Below are 25,531 nucleotides of genomic sequence, written 5' to 3'. Positions count from 1 at the left end.
GAACATCCAAATCTGGTCTCCCTCCAGCTGACGGCTTGGAGATTGAACGCTTGATTCTATCGAAGCGTGGGTTTTCAGATTCTGTGATAGATACTCTGGTTCAGGCCAGAAAACCGGTAACTAGAAAAATTTACCATAAAATATGGAAAAAATATATCTGTTGGTGTGAATCCAAAGGATTCCCATGGAATAAGATAAAAATTCCTAAGATTCTCTCCTTTCTACAAGAAGGTTTGGAGAAAGGATTATCTGCAAGTTCTCTAAAGGGACAGATCTCTGCTTTATCTGTCTTACTACACAAAAGACTGGCAGCTGTGCCAGATGTTCAAGCATTTGTTCAGGCTCTGGTTAGGATCAAGCCTGTTTACAGACCTTTGACTCCTCCCTGGAGTCTAAATCTAGTTCTTTCAGTTCTTCAAGGGGTTCCGTTTGAACCTTTACATTCCATTGATATTAAGTTACTATCTTGGAAAGTTTTGTTTTTGGTTGCAATTTCTTCTGCTAGAAGAGTTTTTCAGAGTTATCTGCTCTGCAGTGTTCTCCGCCCTATCTGGTGTTCCATGCAGATAAGGTGGTTTTGCGTACTAAGCCTGGTTTTCTTCCTAAGGTTGTTTCTAACAAAAATATTAACCAGGAGATAGTTGTACCTTCTTTGTGTCCGAATCCAGTTTCAAAGAAGGAACGTTTGTTACACAATTTGGACGTAGTCCGTGCTCTAAAATTCTATTTAGAGGCTACAAAAGATTTCAGACAAACATCTTCCTTGTTTGTTGTTTATTCTGGTAAAAGGAGAGGTCAAAAAGCGACTTCTACCTCTCTTTCCTTTTTGCTTAAAAGCATCATCCGATTGGCTTATGAGACTGCCGGACGGCAGCCTCCTGAAAGAATCACAGCTCACTCCACTAGGGCTGTGGCTTCCACATGGGCCTTCAAGAACGAGGCTTCTGTTGACCAGATATGTAAGGCAGCGACTTGGTCTTCACTGCACACTTTTACCAAATTTTACAAATTTGATACTTTTGCTTCTTCGGAGGCTATTTTTGGGAGAAAGGTTTTGCAAGCTGTGGTGCCTTCCGTTTAGGTAACCTGATTTGCTCCCTCCCTTCATCCGTGTCCTAAAGCTTTGATATTGGTTCCCACAAGTAAGGATGACGCCGTGGACCGGACACACCAATGTTGGAGAAAACAGAATTTATGCTTACCTGATAAATTACTTTCTCCAACGGTGTGTCCGGTCCACGGCCCGCCCTGGTTTTTTAATCAGGTCTGATGAATTATTTTCTCTAACTACAGTCACCACGGTACCATATGGTTTCTCCTATATATATATTTCCTCCTGTCCGTCGGTCGAATGACTGGGGTGGGCGGAGCCTAGGAGGGACTATATGGCCAGCTTTGCTGGGACTCTTTGCCATTTCCTGTTGGGGAAGAGAATATCCCACAAGTAAGGATGACGCAGTGGACTGGACACACCGTTGGAGAAAGTAATTTATCAGGTAAGCATAAATTCTGTTTTCAAGCGCATAAAAAGTTCCATTTCCTTTTATTGCAAATATACTTCAATATGTTCATGGATATTATCTAAATAAAAGAGTTCAGGTATTTATATTAATTATATGGTCTAGTAGATGCATGGTTGATTAGGGTTTCTATTTTTTTTTTGTATTGTGTTTATAACCCTGCCATAAACTGATATATTATTTGATAGCACTACTAAGATTTTCATAAATATACTGACAACATGATCTACATTAATCATGCAAGTTTAATTTTGACTTTCCTATGATTTTGTTTTTATAGTATTTTTTTTTAATGTTGTAGTGGTACATAGAACTTACTACATGTCAGCGTAGAGCTTTAAAGTTGCTTAAAATGACATGAAACACACAATTTTTTCCTTCATGATTCAGATAGAGAATACAATTTTACTGCAACTTTCCAATTTACGTAAATGTATTATCTAAATTGCTTCATTCTCTTGGTATCTTTTGTTGAAGAAACAGCAATGCACATTGGTGAGCTAATAGGATGAGGCATGTATGTGCAGCCACCAATCAACAGCTCCTGAGCCTACCTAGGTATTTTTTTGAATAAAAAACAAAACAAATTAGATAATAATAGTAGATTGGACAGTTGTTTTAAAATTGCATGCTCCCTCCGAAACACAAAAGAAAAAAAATGGTTTCATTTCTCTTTAATTTGATATGTAAAGGTTAAAAGTCCAAAGTAAATGGGAGTAATCTGATTGGAAAAAGAAAATTATTTGACTGTGTAAAGTAAACCTGTAAAAATAAGCATGATTAAGGACCATGTAGGTCTGAAACAAACATTGCTGATCTTATGGTTCTCTAATAAAGAGATTTATTTTTACCTTTTTTTTTTTTTTTTTTCTTTTTTTTTTTTTTTTCCTAGTTGTGCCGTCACATACTTTTTGTGTGGGACTATTTGAAATTTTGGAGTTTTGCAGATACTCCTTAGTGACTTGCACACATACAAGAATTTAAGTGGTGCTGAACTTTACTTTGGTTTATTTCTGAGACGAAGAGGCTAGCCCCGGCTATAATGTTAGTATAAAATGAATGGTTTTGCAGTTGTTATTTCATACAGCCAATAAGGGAAAGATAAGTCAGCAGGGTGCAGTTCTGGGAATTAAAAAGTGCTCAATTTCTCTTGTTAAGTGTATCCAGTCCACGGATCATCCATTACTTATGGGATATATTCCCTTCCCAACAGGAAGTTGCAAGAGGATCACCCAAAGCAGAGCTGCTATATAGCTCCTCCCCTCACATGTCATACCCAGTCATTCTCTTGCAACCCTCAACCTAGATGGAGGTCGTGAGAGGAGTATGGTGTTTTATACTTGATTAATTCTTCAATCAAAAGTTTATTTTTAAATGGCACCGGAGTGTGCTGTTTTTTCTCAGGCAGTATTTGGAAGAAGAATCTGCCTGCGTTTTCTATGATCTTAGCAGAAGTAACTAAGATCCACTGGCTGTTCTCACACATTCTGAGGAGTGGGGTAACTTCAGAAAGGGAATGGCGTGCGGGGTCTCCTGCAACTAAGGTATGTGCAGTAAAATATTTTTCTAAGGAATGGAATTGACTAAGAAAATACTGCTGATACCGAAGTAATGTAAGTAAAAAGCCTTAAATTCAGCGAAAGCGACTGGTATCAGGCTTATTAATGTATGTGCAGTAAAATAATTTTCTAAGGAATGGAATTTGACTAAGAAAATGCTGCTAATACTGAAGTAATGTAGTAAAGCCTTAAATGCAGTAGAAGTGACTGGTATCAGGCTTATCAATAGAGATACATACTCTTTAAAAAAGGATGTTTAAAACGTTTGCTGGCATGTTTAATCATTTTTTTGAGGTACATTGGTGATAAAACTTATTGGGGCATAATTTTTTCCACATGGCTGACTTATATTCTGCATAGAAACAGTTTACTGAGGATTCCCACTGTTGTAATAATGAGTGGGAGGGGCCTATTTTAGCGCTTTTTTTGCGCAGTAAAAATTCAGACTCAGTCTTCCTGCATGATCCAGGTCGTCTCTAGAGAGCTCAAGGGACTTCAAAAGTCATTTTGAGGGAGGTAATCGGTCACAGCAGACCTGTGACCGTGTGTTTGACTGTGTTAAAAACGTTTTTTCATTATTGATTATCCGTTTTGGGTATTAAGGGGTTAATCATCCATTTGCAAGTGGGTGCAATGCTCTGCTAACTTAATACATTTACTGTGAAAATTTGGTTGCTATAACTGATTTGGTTCATTGTTATTTCAACTTGAGACAGGTTTTGTGCTTCTTAAAGGCGCAGTAGCGTTTTTTATATTGCTTGTAAACTTATTTTAAAGTATTTTCCAAGCTTGCTAGTCTCATTGCTAGTCTGTTTAAACATGTCTAAACATAATGAACAAACAGATTCATCTGTGTCAAAGGCCAGTGTGGAGCCCCATAGAAATATGTGTACTAAATGTATTGATTTCACTTTAAATAATAAAGGTCAGTCTTTATCTGTAAAAGAATTATCACCAGACAACGAGGGGGAAGTTATGCCGACTAACTCTCCTCACGTGTCAGTACCTTCGCCTCCTGCTCAGGAGGCGCATGCTAATATGGCGCCAAGTACATCAGAGACGCCCATAGCAAACACTTTACAGGACATGGCTACAATCATGAATAATACCCTGACAGAAGTATTATCTAGATTGCCAGAATTAAGAGGCAAGCGCGATAGCTCTGGGATTAGAACAGAGCGCGCTGGTGCTGTGAGAGTCATGTCCGATACTGCGTCGCAGTTTGCAGAACATGAGGACGGAGAGCTTCATTCTGTAGGTGACGGATCTGATCCAGGGAAACCGGATTCAGAGATCTCTAATTTTAAATTTAAGCTTGAGAACCTCCGTGTATTGCTAGGAGAGGTTTTAGCTGCTCTGAATGACTGTAACACAGTTGCAATTCCAGAGAAATTGTGTAGGCTGGATAGATACTATGCGGTGCCGGTGTGTACTGACGTTTTTCCTATACCTAAAAGGCTTACAGAAATTATTAGCAAGGAGTGGGATAGACCCGGTGTGCCCTTTTCCCCACCTCCTATATTTAGAAAAATGTTTCCAATAGACGCCACTACACGGGACTTATGGCAGACGGTCCCTAAGGTGGAGGGAGCAGTTTCTACTTTAGCTAAGCATACCACTATCCCGGTGGAGGATAGTTGTGCTCTTTCGGATCCAATGGATAAAAAATTAGAAGGTTACCTTAAGAAAATGTTTGTTCAACAAGGTTTTATTTTGCAGCCCCTTGCATGCATTGCGCCTGTCACTGCTGCTGCGGCATTCTGGTTTGAGTCTCTGGAAGAGGCCATTCACACAGCTCCATTGGATGAAATTATGGACAAGCTTAAAGCACTTAAGCTAGCTAATGCATTTGTTTCTGATGCCATTGTACATTTAACTAAACTAACGGCTAAGAACTCCGGATTCGCCATCCAGGCGCGGAGAGCGCTATGGCTTAAATCCTGGTCAGCTGACGTGGCTTCTAAAACTAAATTACTTAATATTCCTTTCAAAGGGCAGACCTTATTCGGGCCCGGCTTGAAAGAAATTATTGCTGACATTACTGGAGGTAAGGGTCATACCCTTCCTCAGGACAGGGCCAAATCAAAGGCCAAACAGTCTAATTTTCGTGCCTTTCGAAATTTCAAGGCAGGAGCAGCATCAACTTCCTCCGCTCCAAAACAGGAAGGAACGGTTGCTCGTTACAGACAGGCCTGGAAAACTAACCAGTCCTGGAACAAGGGCAAGCAGGCCAGAAAACCTACTTCTGCCCCTAAGACAGCATGAAGGATCGGCCCCCTATCCGGAAACGGATCTAATGGGGGGCAGACTTTTTCTCTTCGCCGAGGCGTGGGCAAGAGATGTCCAGGATCCATGGGCGTTGGAGATCATATCTCAGGGATATCTTCTGGACTTCAAAGCTTCTCCTCCTCGAGGGAGATTCCATCTATCAAGGTTATCAGAAAACCAGATAAAGAAAGAGGCATTCCTACGCTGTGTACAAGACCTCCTAGTAATGGGGGTGATCCACCCTGTTCCACGGACGGAACAAGGGCAAGGATTTTACTCAAATCTGTTTGTGATTCCCAAGAAAGAGGGAACCTTCAGACCAATCTTGGACCTAAAGATCCTAAACAAATTCCTAAGAGTTCCATCATTCAAAATGGAAACTATTCGAACCATCCTACCCATGATCCAAGAGGGTCAGTACATGACCACAGTGGACTTAAAGGATGCCTACCTTCACATACCGATTCACAAAGATCATTATCGGTACCTAAGATTTGCCTTTCTAGACAGGCATTACCAGTTTGTAGCTCTTCCCTTTGGGTTAGCTACGGCCCCGAGAATCTTTACAAAGGTTCTGGGCTCTCTTCTGGCGGTTCTAAGACCGCGAGGCATAGCGGTGGCTCCGTATCTAGAGGACATCCTGATACAGGCGTCAAGCTTTCAAATTGCCAAGTCTCATACAGAGATAGTTCTGGCATTTCTGAGGTCGCATGGGTGGAAAGTGAACGTGGAAAAGAGTTCTCTATCACCACTCACAAGAGTCTCCTTCCTAGGGACTCTGATAGATTCTGTAGAGATGAAAATTTACCTGACGGAGTCCAGGTTATCAAAGCTTCTAAATGCTTGCCGTGTCCTTCATTCCATTCCACGCCCGTCAGTGGCTCAGTGCATGGAAGTAATCGGCTTAATGGTTGCGGCAATGGACATAGTGCCATTTGCGCGCCTGCATCTCAGACCGCTGCAATTATGCATGCTAAGTCAGTGGAATGGGGATTACTCAGATTTGTCCCCTCTACTAAATCTGGATCGAGAGACCAGAGATTCTCTTCTCTGGTGGCTTTCTCGGGTCCATCTGTCCAAGGGCATGACCTTTTGCAGGCCAGATTGGACGATTGTAACAACAGATGCCAGCCTTCTAGGTTGGGGCGCAGTCTGGAACTCCCTGAAGGCTCAGGGATCGTGGACTCAGGAGGAAAAACTCCTCCCAATAAATATTCTGGAGTTAAGAGCAATATTCAATGCTCTCCTAGCTTGGCCTCAGTTAGCAACACTGAGGTTCATCAGATTTCAGTCGGACAACATCACGACTGTGGCTTACATCAACCATCAAGGGGGAACCAGGAGTTCCCTAGCGATGTTAGAAGTTTCAAAAATAATTCGCTGGGCAGAGTCTCACTCTTGCCACCTGTCGGCGATCCACATCCCAGGCGTGGAGAACTGGGAGGCGGATTTTCTAAGTCGCCAGACTTTTCATCCGGGGGAGTGGGAACTTCATCCGGAGGTGTTCGCTCAACTGATCCATCGTTGGGGCGAACCAGAACTGGATCTCATGGCGTCTCGCCAGAACGCCAAGCTTCCTCGTTACGGATCCAGGTCCAGGGACCCGGGAGCGGCGCTGATAGATGCTCTAGCAGCCCCTTGGTTATTCAACATGGCTTATGTGTTTCCACCGTTTCCGGTGCTACCTCGACTGATTGCCAAGATCAAACAGGAGAGAGCATCGGTGATTCTGATAGCGCCTGCGTGGCCACGCAGGACCTGGTATGCAGACCTAGTGGACATGTTGTCCTGTCCACCATGGTCTCTACCTCTGAGGCAGGACCTTCTAATACAAGGTCCTTTCAACCATCCAAATCTAATTTCTCTGAGGCTGACTGCATGGAGATTGAACGCTTGATCCTATCAAAGCGTGGTTTCTCTGAGTCAGTTATTGATACCTTAATACAGGCACGGAAGCCTGTTACCAGAAAAATCTACCATAAGATATGGCGTAAATACTTGTATTGGTGCGAATCCAAGAGTTACTCATGGAGTAAAGTTAGGATTCCTAGGATATTGTCCTTTCTACAAGAGGGTTTGAAAAAGGGCTTATCTGCTAGTTCGTTAAAGGGACAGATTTCTGCTCTGTCTATTCTTTTGCACAAGCGTCTGGCTGAAGTTCCAGACGTCCAGGCTTTTTGTCAGGCTTTGGCTAGGATTAAGCCTGTGTTTAAAGCTGTTGCTCCTCCGTGGAGCTTAAACTTGGTTCTTAAAGTTCTTCAAGGTGTTCCGTTTGAACCCCTTCATTCCATTGATATTAAGCTTTTATCTTGGAAAGTTCTGTTTTTGATGACTATTTCCTCGGCTCGAAGAGTCTCTGAGTTATCGGCCTTACATTGTGATTCTCCTTATCTGGTTTTTCATTCAGACAAGGTAGTTCTGCGTACTAAACCTGGGTTTTTACCTAAGGTAGTTTCTAACAGGAATATCAATCAAGAGATTGTTGTTCCATCATTGTGCCCTAATCCTTCTTCAAAGAAGGAACGTCTTTTGCATAATCTGGACGTAGTCCGTGCCCTGAAGTTCTATTTACAGGCAACTAAAGATTTTCGTCAAACTTCTTCCCTGTTTGTCGTTTACTCTGGACAGAGGAGAGGTCAAAAAGCTTCGGCAACCTCTCTCTCTTTTTGGCTTCGTAGCATAATACGCTTAGCCTATGAGACTGCTGGACAGCAGCCCCCTGAAAGAATTACAGCTCATTCTACTAGAGCTGTGGCTTCCACCTGGGCCTTTAAAAATGAGGCCTCTGTTGAACAGATTTGCAAGGCTGCGACTTGGTCTTCACTTCACACCTTTTCAAAATTTTACAAATTTGACACTTTTGCTTCTTCAGAGGCTATTTTTGGGAGAAAGGTTCTACAGGCAGTGGTTCCTTCCGCTTAAATTCCTGCCTTGCCCCTCCCATCATCCGTGTACTTTAGCTTTGGTATCCCATAAGTAATGGATGACCCGTGGACTGAATACACTTAACAAGAGAAAACATAATTTATGCTTACCTGATAAATTTATTTCTCTTGTAGTGTATCCAGTCCACGGCCCGCCCTGTCTTTTTAAGGCAGATCTAAATTTTAATTAAAACTCCAGTCACCACTGCACCCTATGGTTTCTCCTTTCTTGTTTGTTTCGGTCGAATGACTGGATATGACATGTGAGGGGAGGAGCTATATAGCAGCTCTGCTTTGGGTGATCCTCTTGCAACTTCCTGTTGGGAAGGGAATATATCCCATAAGTAATGGATGATCCGTGGACTGGATACACTACAAGAGAAATAAATTTATCAGGTAAGCATAAATTATGTTTTTCAGAGCTAAATTTCATGAATGAATAATGAAAGTATATTGCAAAGTTGTCTCATACATAACTAAACATTTTATATACAAATCTCAAGGAGTTTACTGTCCCTTTAACATCACTTTTACTGCAATTATTTTTCAGCAGCCAAACGCCACCCACCTCACTTGGAGAAGCCAATCCGGACTTTAGGCCACAGACAACAAGGCTAGCCACAGTCATACATTTAGTATAGAATGTATAGTTTGGCAATTATTATCTATAAGCAATGAGGAACAGATGTGTAGCAGGTTTTTAAAGTGTTTTTTTTTGTTGTTTTTTTTTGCAGATTTTTTTTCTTGGTTGTTTTACTCCCACTACCCTTACACTGGGGAGTTTCTCTGCCCTAATGCCGCTGGGTCTTGGCCGTAGGAAAAAAGCCTCTCCTTTAATGGAGGAAGATGATGTGGGAGAACGCAGCAGTCTTGGGGTGTCCCAGATAGGTGGGCTACCTGGTGGCTCCATCTCCCCTCTACCACCGGGATTACCACCACCTGCCACTGCACTGCGTCCCAGGCTCGTCTTTCACGCTCAACTTGCACATGGGAGTCCCACTGGCAGAATTGAAGGATTCAGCAACGTGAAAGAGTTGTATGGAAAAATTGCAGAGGCCTTCAACATACCTGTAGGGGAGGTGAGTAGAAGACGCAAATCCAAGAGATTTTGTGATGAGCTCTACAAATGTTCCTTAAAAATATATATATATTTCTCCTGTTAAGTGTAGTCAGTCCACGGGTCATCCATTACTTATGGGATTATAACTCCTCCCTAACAGGAAGTGCAAGAGGATCACCCAAGCAGAGCTGCTATATAGCTCCTCCCCTCTACGTCATACCCAGTAATTCTCTTGCACCTAACTAATAGATAGGACGTGTGAGAGGACAGTGGTTATTAAAACTTAGTTTTTCTTTCTTCAATCAAAAGTTTATTTTAAACGGCACCGGAGTGTGTTGTTTTTTCTCAGGCAGCATTAGAAGAAGAATCTACCTGAGTTTGTGTATGATCTTAGCGGACGTAACTAAGATCCATTTGCTGTTCTCGGCCTTCTGAGGAGCGGGGTAACTTCAGAACAGGGGACAGCGGGCAGGGTTCACCTGCAAAGAGGTATGTTGCAGTATATTATTTTCTAAGAAATGGAATTGACTGAGAAAATACTGCTAATACCGTCAAAATGTAAGTACAGCCTTAAATGCAGTAGTAGCAACTGGTATCAGGCTGTTATGTATGTATGTATGTTGGCACTAAAGTATTTCTGGGGAATGGCACTTCACTAAGAAAATACTGTATACATATAACTTATAGCCTTTCTGCAGTAAACGCGACTAGCAACAGGCTTTTTTATAACTTTTCATATATTTATTTTTAAAACGTTTACTGGCATGTTAATCGTTTTAGCTCTGAGGTACTAGGTGAAAAATTTTATGGGCATTAATTTCCACTTGGCTATCGTTTGTTTTAAATAAAATCAGTTTATTGAGCTTCCCCACTGTTGTATTATGAGTGGGAGGGGCCTATTTTGGCGCTTTTCTACGCAGTAGAAATTCAGTCACAAGTCTTCCTTGTTTTCCCTGCATGATCCAGGACGTCTCTACAGAGCTCAGGGGTCTCCAAAACTAGTTTTGAGGGAGGTAATCACTCACAGCAGACCTGTGAGATTATGTTTTGACTGTGATAAAAACGTTTATATTCTATTGTTATCCGGTTTTTCCGGTATTAAGGGGTTAATCATCCATTTGCTAGGGGGTGCATTCCTTTGCTAAATCAATGCATTTACTGTAAAAAATTGGTTTTTATAACTAATCCGGTTCATTGTTATTTCAACTGTGACAGTTTTTTTGTGTGCTTCTTAAAGGCACAGTAACGTTTTTTCTATTACTTGAAAATTGTTTGAAAAGTATTTTCCAGCTTGCTAGTCTAATTGCTAGTTTGTTTAAACATGTCTGACACAGAGGAATCTCTTTGTGCAATATGTTCTAAGGCCAATGTGGAGCCCAATAGAAATTTATGTACTAATTGCATTGATGCTACTTTAAATAAAAGCCAATCTGTACATGTTAAGGAAAATTCACCAGACAACGAGGGGGAAGTTATGCCGACTAACTTGCCTCACGTGTTAGTACCTGCATCTCCCGCTCAGGAGGTGCGTGATATTGTAACGCCAAGCACATCAGGGCGGCCATTACAAATCACCTTACAAGACATGGCTAATGTTATGACTGAAGTTTTATCTAAACTGCCAGAACTTAGGGGTAAACGAGACCACTCTGGGGTGACAACTGAGTGCGCTGATAATACTAGGGCCATGTCTGATACTGCGTCACAATTTGCAGAACATGAAGACGGAGAGCTTCATTCTGTGGGTGACGGATCTGATCCAAATAAACTGGATTCAGACATTTCAAATTTTAAATTTAAGCTTGAGAACCTCCGCGTGTTACTAGGGGAGGTGTTAGCGGCTCTGAATGATTGTAACACGGTTGCAATCGCAGAAAAAATATGTAGGTTGGATAAATATTTTGCGGTACCAACGTGTACTGACGTTTTTCCTATACCTAAAAGACTTACAGAAATTGTTAACAAGGAGTGGGATAGACCCGGTGTGCCTTTCTCACCCCCTCCTATATTTAGAAAAATGTTTCCAATAGACGCCACCACACGGGACTTATGGCAGACGGTCCCTAAGGTGGAGGGAGCAGTTTCTACTTTAGCTAAGAGTACCACTATCCCGGTGGAGGATAGCTGTGCCTTTTCAGATCCAATGGATAAAAAGTTAGAGGGTTACCTTAAGAAAATGTTTGTTCAACAAGGTTTTATATTGCAACCCCTTGCATGCATTGCGCCTGTCACGGCTGCGGCGGCATTCTGGTTTGAGTCTCTGGAAGAGACCCTTGACACAGCTCCATTGGATGAGATTACACACAAGCTTAAAGCCCTTAAGCTAGCTAATTCATTTATTTCTGATGCCGTAGTACATCTAACTAAGCTTACGGCTAAGAATTCCGGATTCGCCATTCAGGCGCGCAAAGCGCTGTGGCTTAAATCCTGGTCAGCCGATGTGACTTCTAAATCTAAATTGCTTAACATACCTTTCAAAGGGCAGACATTATTCGGGCCCGGTTTGAAAGAAATTATCGCTGACATTACTGGAGGTAAGGGCCATGCCCTGCCTCAACACAGAGCCAAACCAAGGGCTAGACAGTCTAATTTTAGTGCCTTTCGCAACTTCAAGGCAGGAGCAGCATCAACTTCCTCCGCTCCAAAACAGGAGGGAACTGTTGCTCGCTACAGACAGGGATGGAAACCTAACCAGACCTGGAACAAGGGCAAGCAGGCCAGAAAACCTGCTGCTGCCCCTAAGACAGCATGAAGTGAGGGCCCCCAATCCGGAAACGGATCTAGTGGGGGGCAGACTTTCTCTCTTCGCCCAGGCTTGGGCAAGAGATGTCCAGGATCCCTGGGCGTTAGAGATCATATCTCAGGGATATCTTCTGGACTTCAAAGCTTCTCCTCCAAAAGGGAGATTTCATCTTTCAAGGTTGTCAGCAAACCAGATAAAGAAAGAGGCGTTTCTACGCTGTGTACAAGATCTTTTAACTAATGGGAGTGATCCACCCGGTTCCGCGGTCGGAACACGGGCAAGGGTTTTACTCAAATCTGTTTGTGGTTCCCAAGAAGGAGGGAACCTTCAGACCAATCTTGGATTTAAAGATCCTAAACAAATTCCTAAGAGTTCCATCGTTCAAAATGGAAACTATTCGGACAATCTTACCCATGATCCAAAAGGGTCAGTACATGACCACAGTGGATTTAAAGGATGCCTACCTTCACATACCGATTCACAAAGATCATTACCGGTACCTAAGGTTTGCCTTCCTAGACAGGCATTACCAGTTTGTAGCTCTTCCCTTCGGGTTAGCTATTGCTCCAAGAATCTTTACAAAGGTTCTGGGTTCTCTTCTGGCGGTACTAAGACCGCAAGGAATATCGGTAGCTCCGTACCTAGACGACATTCTGATACAAGCGTCAAGTTTCCAAACTGCCAAGTCTCATACAGAGTTTGTACTGGCATTTCTAAGGTCACATGGGTGGAAAGTGTACGAAGAAAAGAGTTCTCTATTGCCACTCACAAGAGTTCCCTTCTTAGGGACTCTTATAGATTCTGTAGAAATGAAGATTTACCTGACAGGAGACAGGTTAACAAAACTTCTAAATGCTTGCCGTGTCCTTCACTCCATTCCACACCCGTCAGTGGCTCAATGCATGGAGGTAATCGGCTTAATGGTAGCGGCAATGGACATAGTACCCTTTGCACGCCTGCATCTCAGACCGCTGCAATTGTGCATGCTAAGTCAGTGGAATGGGGATTACTCAGATTTGTCCCCTATGCTGAATCTGGATCAAGAGACCAGAAATTCTCTTCTATGGTGGCTCTCTCGACCACATCTGTCCAAGGGGATGCCCTTCAGCAGGCCAGATTGGACGATTGTAACAACAGACGCCAGCCTGATAGGTTGGGGTGCTGTCTGGAACTCCCTGAAGACTCAGGGATCATGGACTCAGGAGGAGAGTCTCCTTCCCATAAATATTCTGGAATTGAGAGCAGTTTTCAATGCCCTTCGGGCTTGGCCTCAGTTAGCAACTCTGAGGTTCATCAGGTTTCAGTCGGACAACATCACGACTGTGGCTTACATCAACCATCAGGGAGGGACAAGGAGTTCCCTAGCGATGATGGAAGTCTCAAAGATAATTCACTGGGCAGAGTCTCACTCTTGCCACCTATCAGCGATCCACATCCCAGGCGTGGAGAACTGGGAAGCGGACTTTCTAAGTCGCCAGACTTTTCATCCGGGGGAGTGGGAACTTCATCCGGAGGTCTTTGCCCAAATACTTCGGCGTTGGGGCAAACCAGATCTGGATCTCATGGCGTCTCGCCAGAACGCCAAACTTCCTTGTTACGGATCCAGGTCCAGAGACCCGGGAGCAGTTATGATAGATGCTCTGACAGCACCTTGGGCCTTCAACATGGCTTATGTGTTTCCACCCTTCCCGATGCTTCCTCGATTGATTGCCAGGATCAAACAAGAGAGAGCATCGGTGATTCTAATAGCGCCTGTGTGGCCACGCAGGACCTGGTATGCAGACCTAGTGGACATGTCGTCCTGTCCACCATGGTCTCTACCTCTGAGACAGGACCTTCTGGTGCAGAGTCCTTTCAAACATCCAAATCTAATTTCTCTGAGGCTGACTGCATGGAGATTGAACGCTTGATTCTATCAAAACGTGGATTCTCGGAGTCAGTGATTGATACCTTAATACAGGCTAGGAAGCGTGTTACCAGGAAAATTTACCATAAAATATGGCTCAAATACTTGCATTGGTGCGAATCCAAGAGTTACTCATGGAGTAAGGTTAGGATTCCTAGGATATTGTCTTTTCTACAAGAAGGTTTAGAAAAGGGTTTATCCGCTAGTTCGTTAAAGGGACAGATCTCAGCTTTGTCCATCCTTTTACACAAACGTCTGTCAGAAGTTCCAGACGTTCAGGCTTTTTGTCAGGCTTTGGCCAGGGTTAAGCCTGTGTTTAAAACTGTTGCTCCGCCATGGAGCTTAAACTTAGTTCTTAACGTGTTACAGGGTGTTCCGTTTGAACCCCTTCATTCCATTGATATCAAGCTGTTATCTTGGAAAGTTCTGTTTTTAATGGCTATTTCCTCGGCTCGAAGAGTCTCTGAGTTATCGGCCTTACATTGTGATTCCCCTTATCTGATTTTCCATTCAGACAAGGTAGTTCTGCGTACTAAACCTGGGTTCTTACCTAAGGTAGTCACTAACAGGAATATCAATCAAGAGATTGTTGTTCCATCATTGTGCCCTAACCCTTCTTCAAAGAAGGAACGACTTTTGCACAATCTGGACGTTGTCCGTGCCCTGAAATTTTATTTGCAGGCAACTAAAGATTTTCGACAAACTTCTTCCCTGTTTGTCGTGTATTCTGGACAGAGGAGAGGTCAAAAGGCTTCGGCTACCTCTCTCTCTTTCTGGCTTCGTAGCATAATACGTTTAGCCTATGAGACTGCTGGACAGCAGCCTCCTGAAAGAATTACAGCTCATTCCACCAGAGCTGTGGCTTCCACCTGGGCCTTTAAGAATGAGGCCTCTGTTGAACAGATTTGCAAGGCTGCAACTTGGTCTTCACTTCACACTTTTTCCAAATTTGACACTTTTGCTTCTTCGGAGGCTGTTTTTGGGAGAAAGGTTCTTCAGGCAGTGGTTCCTTCCGTGTAATGAGCCTGCCTGTCCCTCCCGTCATCCGTGTACTTTTAGCTTTGGTATTGGTATCCCATAAGTAATGGATGACCCGTGGACTGACTACACTTAACAGGAGAAAACATAATTTATGCTTACCTGATAAATTCCTTTCTCCTGTAGTGTAGTCAGTCCACAGCCCGCCCTGTTTTTTATGGCAGGTCTAAATTTTTAAATTATACTCCAGTCACCACTGCACCCTATAGTTTCTCCTTTTTCGGTCGAATGACTGGGTATGACGTAGAGGGGAGGAGCTATATAGCAGCTCTGCTTGGGTGATCCTCTTGCACTTCCTGTTAGGGAGGAGTTATAATCCCATAAGTAATGGATGACCCGTGGACTGACTACACTACAGGAGAAAGGAATTTATCAGGTAAGCATAAATTTAGTTTTTTTCCACTTATCTCTTGTAACCCTAACTTTCTCCGCCGCAAAGTCCATTAGTGTAATTTGACCTTATACTTTATATCTTATTAGGTGATGTTCTGCACGCTAAACACCCACCGGCTGGACATGGATAAACTGCTGGGAGGGCAAATAGGTTTGGAGGATTTTATTTTTGCTCATGTACGGGGACAGAGGAAGGAGTTGGATGTCTATAAATCCGAGGAGTCTCTTGGACTTACCATCACAGACAATGGGGCAGGATATGCTTTTATAAAGGTATTAGTTATACTTCTATGATTTTTGTATTGTGAGATTTACCATTAAAGGAAGATGATTCAGACAGAACATATACATTTTTTTAAACAACTTTACAATTTACTTCTGTTAACTAATTGTGCTTCATTCTCTTGGTATCCTTTGTTGAAAGAGCATTAATGCAGTACTTGGATTAGCTGAACATATCTGGTAATTACAGTAGATTTGCATAATCAACAAATGCATGATAAAAAGACAATGCAATAGCATTTAGTCTAAACTTCAAATGAGCAGATTTGTTTGTTGTTTTTTTTTGACAAATTTCAGTTATGTCTAGTTCCAAACCTCTTGTATGATGTGACGGCCATTAGCCAATCACAAATACACATATTCTCTGAGTTCTTGCACATGCTCAGTAGGAGCTGCTGACTCAAAAGGTGTACATATAAAAAGATTGCACACATTTTGTTAATGGAAGTTAATTTGAAAGAAGCACTTAGGGTTTTACTGTTGTATTTAAACTGCTCAGCTCAAGCAACAACAACTTGATGATGAAAGTATTTTCATGAAAAACACAACAGCATAGCAAAGGTTAATCTTGAAAAAGGGACATAAAACCCAATTTTCTTCTTTCATGATTCAGACAGAGCATGTGATTTTAAACACTGTTCCAATTTACTTCTATTATCTCATTTGTTTGGTTCTTTTGGTATCCTTTGTTGAAAAGGATCCATAGGTAGGCTCATGAGCGGATTGGTAGTTGCACCTATATGCCTCATTATTGGCTCATCCAATGCTTTCAGCTAGTTCCCAGTAGTGCATGGCTGCTTCTTCAACAAAGGATACCAAGAGAACAAAACAAATTAACCTATTACAGATGGCCCTCGGTTTACGCCGGTTCAATTTGCGACGTTTCAGAATAACAACCTTTTTTTCAGTCATGGGACTGCTATTGAAATGCATTAAGAATCAGTGCACTAATTAAAATATTGCACAGGATCACAGTACCGGTAAAGAGTAAGGCAGGAAGAGAAAGCTTCATTAAAAAGTCAACTTTATTATACTTGCATAAAAATAGTACAAAGGCACAGCAGACTGTCAGAATCCACGGCTTGGTTTGAAAAAGGGGTATTGGAGAGCCCTAACAAGTATATTGTCTGATAAAACCTTCACAAAGTCTGTATGGAATTTATGCACTAAATAAAATAGCCAGTAGGTGGAGGTGTCCACTTGTGTTTTAGCAAAGTTAAAGGGACAGTCTACACCAGAATGTTTATTGTTTTAAAAGATAGATAATCCCTTTATTACCCATTTCCCAGTTTTGCATAACTAACATATTTATAATAATATACTTTTAACCTCTGTGATTATCTTGTATCTAAGCCTCTGCAAACTGCGCCTTTTTTCAGTTCTTTTGACAGACTTGCAGTCTAGCCAATCAGTGCCTGCTCCCAGATAACTTCACGTGCACGAGCACAGTGTTATCTATATGAAACACGTGAACTAACACCCTCTAGTGGTGAAAAACTGTTAAAATGCAATCTGAAAGAGGTGGGCTTCAAGGTCTAAGAAATTAGCATATGAACCTCCTAGGTTAAGCTTTCAACTAAGAATACCAAGAGAACAAAGCAAAATTGGAGATAAAAGTAAATTGGAAAATTGTTTAAAATTACATGCTCTATCTGAATCATGAAAGTTTATTTTGGCCTAGACTGTCCCTTTAAGCTAGTTTAACAGCCTGAAATTGATCTGTGTACACAGATCATTCAAGACCTATCGAGCAAGATCTTGCAGCCACTTCCATATTATCTTCCTCTCCATCTGCTTGAGATGAGGGTGCCTAACTGCCTATTAATCACTGCAGATTGAAATGCATAGAATATGTGCAGAACCAATATTATCTAACATGCTAACAATGCAGAGAACTGATTGCAAAAAAATGCAAGTAAAAAAACGTTTTTGTGCAGAATTATATAACATTATATGAGTGCTAGCTTTATAGAACATAATATGTCCGGAGAACTTTTATATAAAAAAAAAGAGGGTTTTCCAGACCCGCACTCTGTACTCTACTGAGCGGGTCTGGTTTTCCCTCAAAGCGCATCTGGCCAGCTGTCTAGTAACTATAATATAATTGGATCGTTATCCTAGAGAAGTAACAGTCTTTTCCCTTAGTAAATTATGTAACTATTTCAGTTTAAGTGTTTTTAATGTGTACAGTCTGTGAGTAACATTAGTTCATATATTTTTTAATTTAATTGTTATATTTTATGGAATAGAACTTAAACATTTTAGTTTACTCTTTTTAAATGTTTTTGTGATGGGAGTATCCTGTATTAAAGGGACATAAACCCCGGAAATGTATTTCATGACTCAGAGCATTCAATTTTCAGATTTACTTCTTTTATCAAATTTGCTTCATTTTCTTAGTATCCTTTTGTTGAAGGAGAGCTTTACTGGGAGCTAGGTGAATACATTGGTTGAGCCAATGACAAGCAGGTAGTTCACAGTCGTGCTTTGCTCCTCAGCCTACTTATGCATGCTTTTTAACAATGGATATCAAGAGAACAAATCAAATTAGACAAGGAGTAAATTGTAAAGTTGTTTTCTCCTACATTGGTGTGTCCGGTCCACGGCTTCATCCTTACTTGTGGGATATTCTCTTCCCTTACAGGAAATGGCAAAGAGAGCACACAGCAAAGCTGTCCATATAGCCCCCCCTCTGGCTCCGCCCCCCAGTCATTCTCTTTGCCACTCTGAACAAGTAGCATCTCCACAGGGATGGTAAAGAGTATGTGGTGTTAGTTGTAGTTTTTTATTCTTCTATCAAGAGTTTGTTATTTTAAAATAGTGCCGGTTTGTACTATTTACTCTACAACAGAAAGTGAAGAAGATTTCTGTTAAAAGAGGAGTATGATTTTAGCACCAGTAAATAAAATCCATTGCTGTTCCCACGCAGGACTGTTGAAACCAGAGAACTTCAGTTGGGGGGAACAGTTTGCAGACTTATCTGCTTCAGGTATGACTAGTCTATTTTCTAACAAGACCAAGTAATGCTAGAAGACTGTCAGTTTTCCCTTATGTAAGCCATTTTCTTAGACTCGGTAACAGATTACAGGCTTATAAATGGGCTCTATACTGGTGACACTAATCGATTGGATTATATCATATATTTATTTCAGTTACAGTGTTTAGGTGCATATAACACTTTGGGAACGTTTTTTATTAAACCTGGCATTGAATAAAGACGACTAAACTAGTCAGAAAGGCCCCTTCACTCTGGTATACAGAGGGAGGAGGCCTCATTTTCGCGCCTTAGTTGCGCAGTTACTGGCAGAGGCAGTGCATGCAGCTTCATGTGAGAGGGTCCTGTAGCTAAAAAACGGACTTCGGAAGGCTTATTTCTGTGATCAATCACACCTAAGGAGAGGTAAAAGCCGCATTTAAGGGTGCAGAGACCTGAAATTTGGTGTGCAATACTTTTAAAGCATTAAGACTCTGGGGTGTAAATTTCATAAAGATCGGATATTTCCTTCATGGTTTTTTGAACTTTCAGAAATAAAGTGTGCTCAGTTTATTATTTAAAGAGACAGTAACGGTTTTTGTGTGAAATTGTTTTTATTGCTAACAGCCTGCCTAGTTATGCCTAACATGTCTGTACCTTCAGATACCATATGTTCTGTGTGTATGGTTGCCAAGGTGGTTCCCCCTTTATATGTATGTAACAATTGTGCCATGGCGTCCAAACAAAGTAAGGACAGTACTGTCACATTTAATAAGGTTACACAAGATGATTCCTCAAATGAAGGGAGTGGGGATAGCTCTTCATCTTCCCCTTCTGTGTCAACACCAGTTTTGCCCGTGCAGGCGACTCCTAGTACATCTAGCGCGCCTATGCTTGTTACTATGCAGCAACTAACGACAGTAGTGGATAACTCTATTGCAAATCTCTTATCCAAACTGCCAGCATTGCAAAGAAAGCGTGATTGCTCAGTTTTAAATACAGAGGATGAGCAAGTTGGCGCTGACGATACTTTATCTATTGTACCTTCACATCAATCTGAGTTAGCAGTGAAGGAGGGACTGTCTGAGGGAGAAATTTCTGACTCAGGAAAAATTTCTCAGCAGACAGAACCCGATGTCGTGGCATTTAAATTTAGGCTAGATCATCTCCGCGCACTGCTTAAGGAGGTGCTAGCTACGCTTGATGATTGTGACACTCTGGTGATTCCAGAGAAGCTATGCAAAATGGACAAATTCTTAGAGGTCCCAGTGCACGCTGATGCGTTTCCGATACCCAAAAGGGTGGCGGAGATAGTTTCCAAGGAGTGGGAGAAGCCAGGTGTACCTTTTGCTCCCCCTCCTATATTTAAGAAAATGTTCCCCATTATTGACCCAAGAAAGGACACATGGCAAACGGTTCCTAAGGTAGAGGGAGCTGTTTCAACGCTAGCTAAGCGCACGACTATTCCTATTGAGGACAGTTGTGCTTTCAAAGACCCTATGGATAAAAAATTAGAAGGATTGCTTAAAAAGATATTTGTTCAGCAAGGTTTCCTTCTACAGCCTATTTCGTGCAATATTCCGGTCACCACGGCGGCGTCTTTTTGGTTCGAAGAACTAGAAAATTTGCTCCAAAGGAGACTTCATATGATGAAGTCATGGACAGAATTCACGCACTAAAGTTGGCTAATTCCTTTATTTTAGATGCCGCTTTTCAATTGGCAAAATTAGCGACGAAAAATTCAGGTTTTGCAATAGTGACGCGCAGGGCGCTTTGGCTAAAATCTTGGTCGGCGGATGTGTCGTCCAAGACAAAATTGCTTAATATCCCCTTCAAAGGAAAGACCCCTTTCGGGCCAGAATTGAAGGAGATTATTTCAGACATCACTGGGGGAAAGGGCCATGCCCTCCCACAGGATAGGCCTTTCAAGGCTAAGAACAAATCTAATTTTCGTTCCTTTCGCAATTTCAGGAACGGACCGAATTCTAACTCTGCAACCCCTAGACAAGAGGGTAACGTTTCCCAGCCCAAGCCAGCATGGAAACCATTGCAAGGCTGGAACAAGGGTAAACAGGCCAAGAAGCCTGCTGCTGCTTCCAAGACAGCATGAAGGGGTAGCCCCCGATCCGGGACCGGATCTAGTAGGGGGCAGACTTTCTCTCTTTGCTCAGGCCTGGGCAAGAGATGTTCCGAACCCCTGGGCACTAGAATAAGTCTCTCAGGGGTATCTTCTAGAGTTCAAGGAACTTCCTCCAAGGGGAAGGTTCCACATGTCTCGCTTATCTTCAGACCAGATAAAAAGACAGGCATTCTTACATTGCGTAGGAGACCTACTAAAGATGGGAGTGATACACCCAGTTCCAATAGTGGAACAAGGTCTGGGGTTTTACTCAAACCTGTTCATAGTTCCAAAAAAAGAGGGAACTTTCAGGCCAATTCTGGATTTAAAAATTCTAAACAAATTCCTCAGAGTTCCATCATTCAAGATGGAAACCATTCGGACGATTTTACCAACAATCCAGGAGGGTCAATATATGACTACCGTGGATTTAAAGGATGCGTATTTACATATTCCTATCCACAAAGATCATCACCAGTTCCTAAGGTTTGCATTTCTGGACAAACATTACCAGTTCGTGGCTCTTCCATTCGGTCTAGCCACTGCTCCCAGAATTTTCACAAAGGTGCTAGGGTCCCTTCTAGCGGTTCTAAGACCGAGGGGCATTGCAGTAGCACCGTACCTAGACAACATCCTGATTCAAGCGTCGTCTCTTTCCAAAGCAAAGGCTTATACAGACATTGTCTTAGCTTTTCTCAGATCTCACGGGTGGAAGGTGAACATAGAAAAAAGTTCCCTGTCCCCGTCCACAAGGGTTCCCTTTCTGGGAACAATAATAGATTCTGTAGAAATGAAGATTTTTCTGACAGAGGTCAGAAAGTTAAAGCTTCTAAACGCTTGTCAAGTTCTTCACGCTATTCCTCATCCTTCCATAGCTCAATGCATGGAGGTAATAGGATTAATGGTTGCAGCAATGGACGTGGTTCCTTTTGCTCGAATTCATCTAAGACCATTGCAACTGTGCATGCTCAAACAGTGGAATGGGGATTATGCAGACTTGTCTCCCCAGATTCAAGTAGACCAGGTCACCAGAGACTCTCTCTCCTCTGGTGGTTGACTCAGGAACACCTGTCTCAGGGAATGAGTTTCTGCAGACCAGAGTGCGTCATTGTGACGACCGATGCCAGTCTCCTAGGCTGGGGTGCGGTCTGGAACTCCCTGAAAGCTCAGGGTCTATGGTCTCGGGAAGAGTCTCTTCTCCCGATAAACATCCTGGAACTGAGAGCGATATTCAATGCGCTTCAGGCTTGGCCTCATCTTGCGAGGGCCAAGTTCATACGATTTCAGTCGGACAACATGACGACTGTAGCGTACATCAATCATCAGGGGGGAACAAAGAGTTCCCTAGCGATGAGAGAGGTTTCCAAGATCATCAATTGGGCGGAGGATCACTCCTGCCATCTATCTGCAATCCACATCCCAGGTGTAGTCAACTGGGAGGCGGATTATTTGAGTCGTCAGACTTTCCATCCGGGGGAGTGGGAACTCCACCCAGAGGTCTTTGCCCAGTTAACTCAATTATGGGGCATTCCAGACATGGATCTGATGGCATCTCGTCAGAACTTCAAGGTTCCTCGATACGGGTCCAGATCCAGGGATCCCAAGGCGGTACTAGTGGATGCGTTGGTGGCGCCTTGGTCGTTCAATCTGGCTTATGTGTTTCCACCGTTTCCTCTCCTCCCCAGGCTTGTAGCCAGGATCAAACAGGAGAAGGCCTCGGTAATTCTGATAGCTCCTGCTTGGCCACGCAGGACGTGGTATGCAGACGTGGTGAATATGTCATCGGCTCCACCATGGAAGCTACCTTTGAGACAGGATCTTCTAGTACAAGGTCCGTTCGAACATCCAAATCTAGTCTCTCTGCAACTGACTGCCTGGAGATTGAACGCTTGATTCTATCTAAGCGTGGGTTTTCAGATTCAGTTATAGATACTCTGGTTCAAGCCAGAAAACCTGTGACTAGGAAGATTTACCATAAAATATGGAAAAAGTATATCTGTTGGTGCGAATCCAAAGGATTCTCTTGGAGTAAAATCAAAATTCCTAGGATACTTTCCTTTCTCCAAGAGGGCTTGGAAAAAGGTCTGTCCGTAAGTTCTCTAAAGGGACAGATATCTGCTCTATCTGTTTTGTTGCACAGACGTCTGGCGTCAGTGCCAGATGTACAGGCTTTTGTACAGGCCCTAGTCAGAATCAAGCCTGTATACAGACCCATGACTCCTCCTTGGAGTCTAAACTTAGTTCTTTCAGTTCTTCAAGGGGTTCCGTTTGAACCTTTACATTCCATAGATATTAAGTTGTTATCTTGGAAAGTTTTATTTTTAGTTGCTATTTCTTCTGCTAGAAGAGTTTCTGAATTGTCTGCTTTGCAGTGTGATCCACCCTATCTGGTATTTCATACAGATAAGGTAGTTTTACGTACTAAGCCTGGTTTTCTTCCAAAAGTGGTTTCCAACAGAAATATTAACCAGGAAATAGTTGTTCCTTCTCTGTGTCCGAATCCAGTGTCAAAGAAGGAACGTTTGTTACACAACCTAGATGTGGTCCGTGCTTTAAAATTCTATTTAGAAGCAACAAAGGATTTCAGACAGACATCTTCCTTGTTTGTCGTCTATTCTGGTAAGAGGAGAGGTCAGAAAGCTACTGCTACCTCTCTTTCCTTTTGGCTGAAAAGTAAGGATGAAGCCGTGGACCGGACACACCAATGTAGGAGAAAACAGAATTTATGCTTACCTGATAAATTTCTTTCTCCTACGGTGTCTCCGGTCCACGGCCCGCCCTGGCTTTTTAGTCAGGTTTCAATTTTTTTATTTCTGAACACTACAGTCACCACGGCACCCTATAGTTTCTCCTTTTTCTCCTAACCGTCGGTCGAATGACTGGGGGGCGGAGCCAGAGGGGGGCTATATGGACAGCTTTGCTGTGTGCTCTCTTTGCCATTTCCTGTAAGGGAAGAGAATATCCCACAAGTAAGGATGAAGCCGTGGACCGGACACACTGTAGGAGAAAGAAATTTATCAGGTAAGCATAAATTCTGTTTTCCATCTGAATCATGAAAGTTTAATTTTGACTTTACAGTCCCTTTAAGTTGACTTTTTCAACTTAGTTTATCTAAGAATTTGTGATCCTTATACTTAGACTCAGAAGCAAATATGGAAAGACTTTGGGTCTTGAAGCGACAGCGTATATTTTCCCTTTTAATGTGTTTCCAGTTATTCATTTTACCTACTAACTTGTATTAATTTGCTTTATTTATTTTCTCATTTGAAATAGCTGTTTTCCCCACCTATACTGATTGTTTCTGAACAAGAAGGGATAAAATAATAATAGATAAAATAATGCTCCCATTGTTCAACGTATTGGCCTTTGAGTAAGCCGTTATAAAGAAGCTAAGGAGGACTTTGTGTAAATAATGACATAGCATAATTAGATATTCTCTTCCTTCAAGATCAGCCCATTGAGGGCTAGATTACAAGTGGATCGCTAAATATCACTTTCGTGAAAGCAATATTAGTGCTCCACCGAGTAATACCAGTGCACGCTAATGTGAACGCAAACACGAGCACACTTCGATAGGCTCTAATGGGAGCCTCGTTCTCATGCTCGCGGTAGCAATAAGTTTGTAATGGCTGGTTATTTATCAGGCGCCCTATAAATTGGTGCTCCACCTTTTAATCTAGCCCTGTATTGGGTTGTGGTCTCACAAGCAGCTATTTTATATACAAAATATACCTAAAGGAACAATTTTCCATATTGATAGTGAAGTACACCTAGCGCCTACTAAATAAGACCTCTTAACTGTGTATTTAACACGTACACATTGTCAAGTGAAAAATATTGTGACAACAATATGCCAATGTAAAAAATGTGTATCAAAAAAGGCGTGTGCAAAAATTATTAATGGTCAAAAAAATAGGTTGATCTTCAAAAAACGTGAATAAAGAACAAAGATTGAGAAAAATGGAAAAACCAAAAATTTACAAAAACATTCTGGTGTGTTCAAATAGTGACTTATATAAATGTAAATAAAAGTCCAACCGTTAAAAATAGTCCAACAGTGAAAACTTAATAGAAAAAATAATCCAAAATAAATTGTAATAAGTAGTGTGTCTCTTTAAGAAAAAAACAATAATCCTTAAAGTGTTGTAAATCCTAACAGCAATAGTTATGGTGATTTTCCAAGTGTTTTTTACTGAATAGCAGTGTCAGTACTTGCTAGCCGTTTTCCAACCCAAAATTCTATCTTCTTGGCAAATATTTTGTTATACCAGTCTTGATAAAGGTCTCCTTGTGACCGAAACGCGTCGACTGGTAAGCATAATTTCATTTTCTATTGATCTAAAAACAATCTACACCATCATATCTTTCTTTTACAGACGGATCATCCAGGGATTATTACAAAATATTTGCCAAGAAGATAGAATTTTGGGTTGGAAAACGGCTAGCAAGTACTGACACTGCTATTCAGTATAAAACACTTGGAAAATCACCATAACTATTGCTGTTAGGATTCACAACACTTTAAGGATTATTGTTTTTTCTTAAAGAGACACTACTTATTACAATTTATTGTTGGATTATTTTTTTTATTAAGTTTTCACTGTTGGACTATTTTTAACGGTTGGACTTTAATTTACATTTATATAAGTCACTATTTGAACACACCAGAATGGTTTTTGTAAATTTTTGGGTTTTCATTTTTCACAATCTTTGTTCTTTATTCACGTTTTTTGAAGATCAACCTA

The 25,531-nt window shown here is 41.8% G+C and overlaps 1 protein-coding gene across 1 annotated transcript in view; it reads left to right on the top strand.

Moving 5' to 3' along the window:
* The window catches only part of LOC128664605 (PDZ domain-containing protein GIPC1), a 77,969-nt gene that overhangs the window by 24,737 nt on the left and 27,701 nt on the right, over positions 1-25,531 (top strand). Inside the window, exons 2-3 of the mRNA XM_053719422.1 lie at positions 9,006-9,350; positions 15,499-15,684. Of these exons, the coding sequence (XP_053575397.1) occupies positions 9,066-9,350; positions 15,499-15,684 (471 nt within the window). The 5' untranslated portion in view covers positions 9,006-9,065. The remainder of the gene's footprint in view (positions 1-9,005; positions 9,351-15,498; positions 15,685-25,531) is intronic.

Source organism: Bombina bombina, chromosome 6 (assembly GCF_027579735.1).
Source record: "Bombina bombina isolate aBomBom1 chromosome 6, aBomBom1.pri, whole genome shotgun sequence".
NCBI lineage: Eukaryota > Metazoa > Chordata > Amphibia > Anura > Bombinatoridae > Bombina > Bombina bombina.
This window is presented reverse-complemented; position numbering and strand designations above follow the sequence as displayed.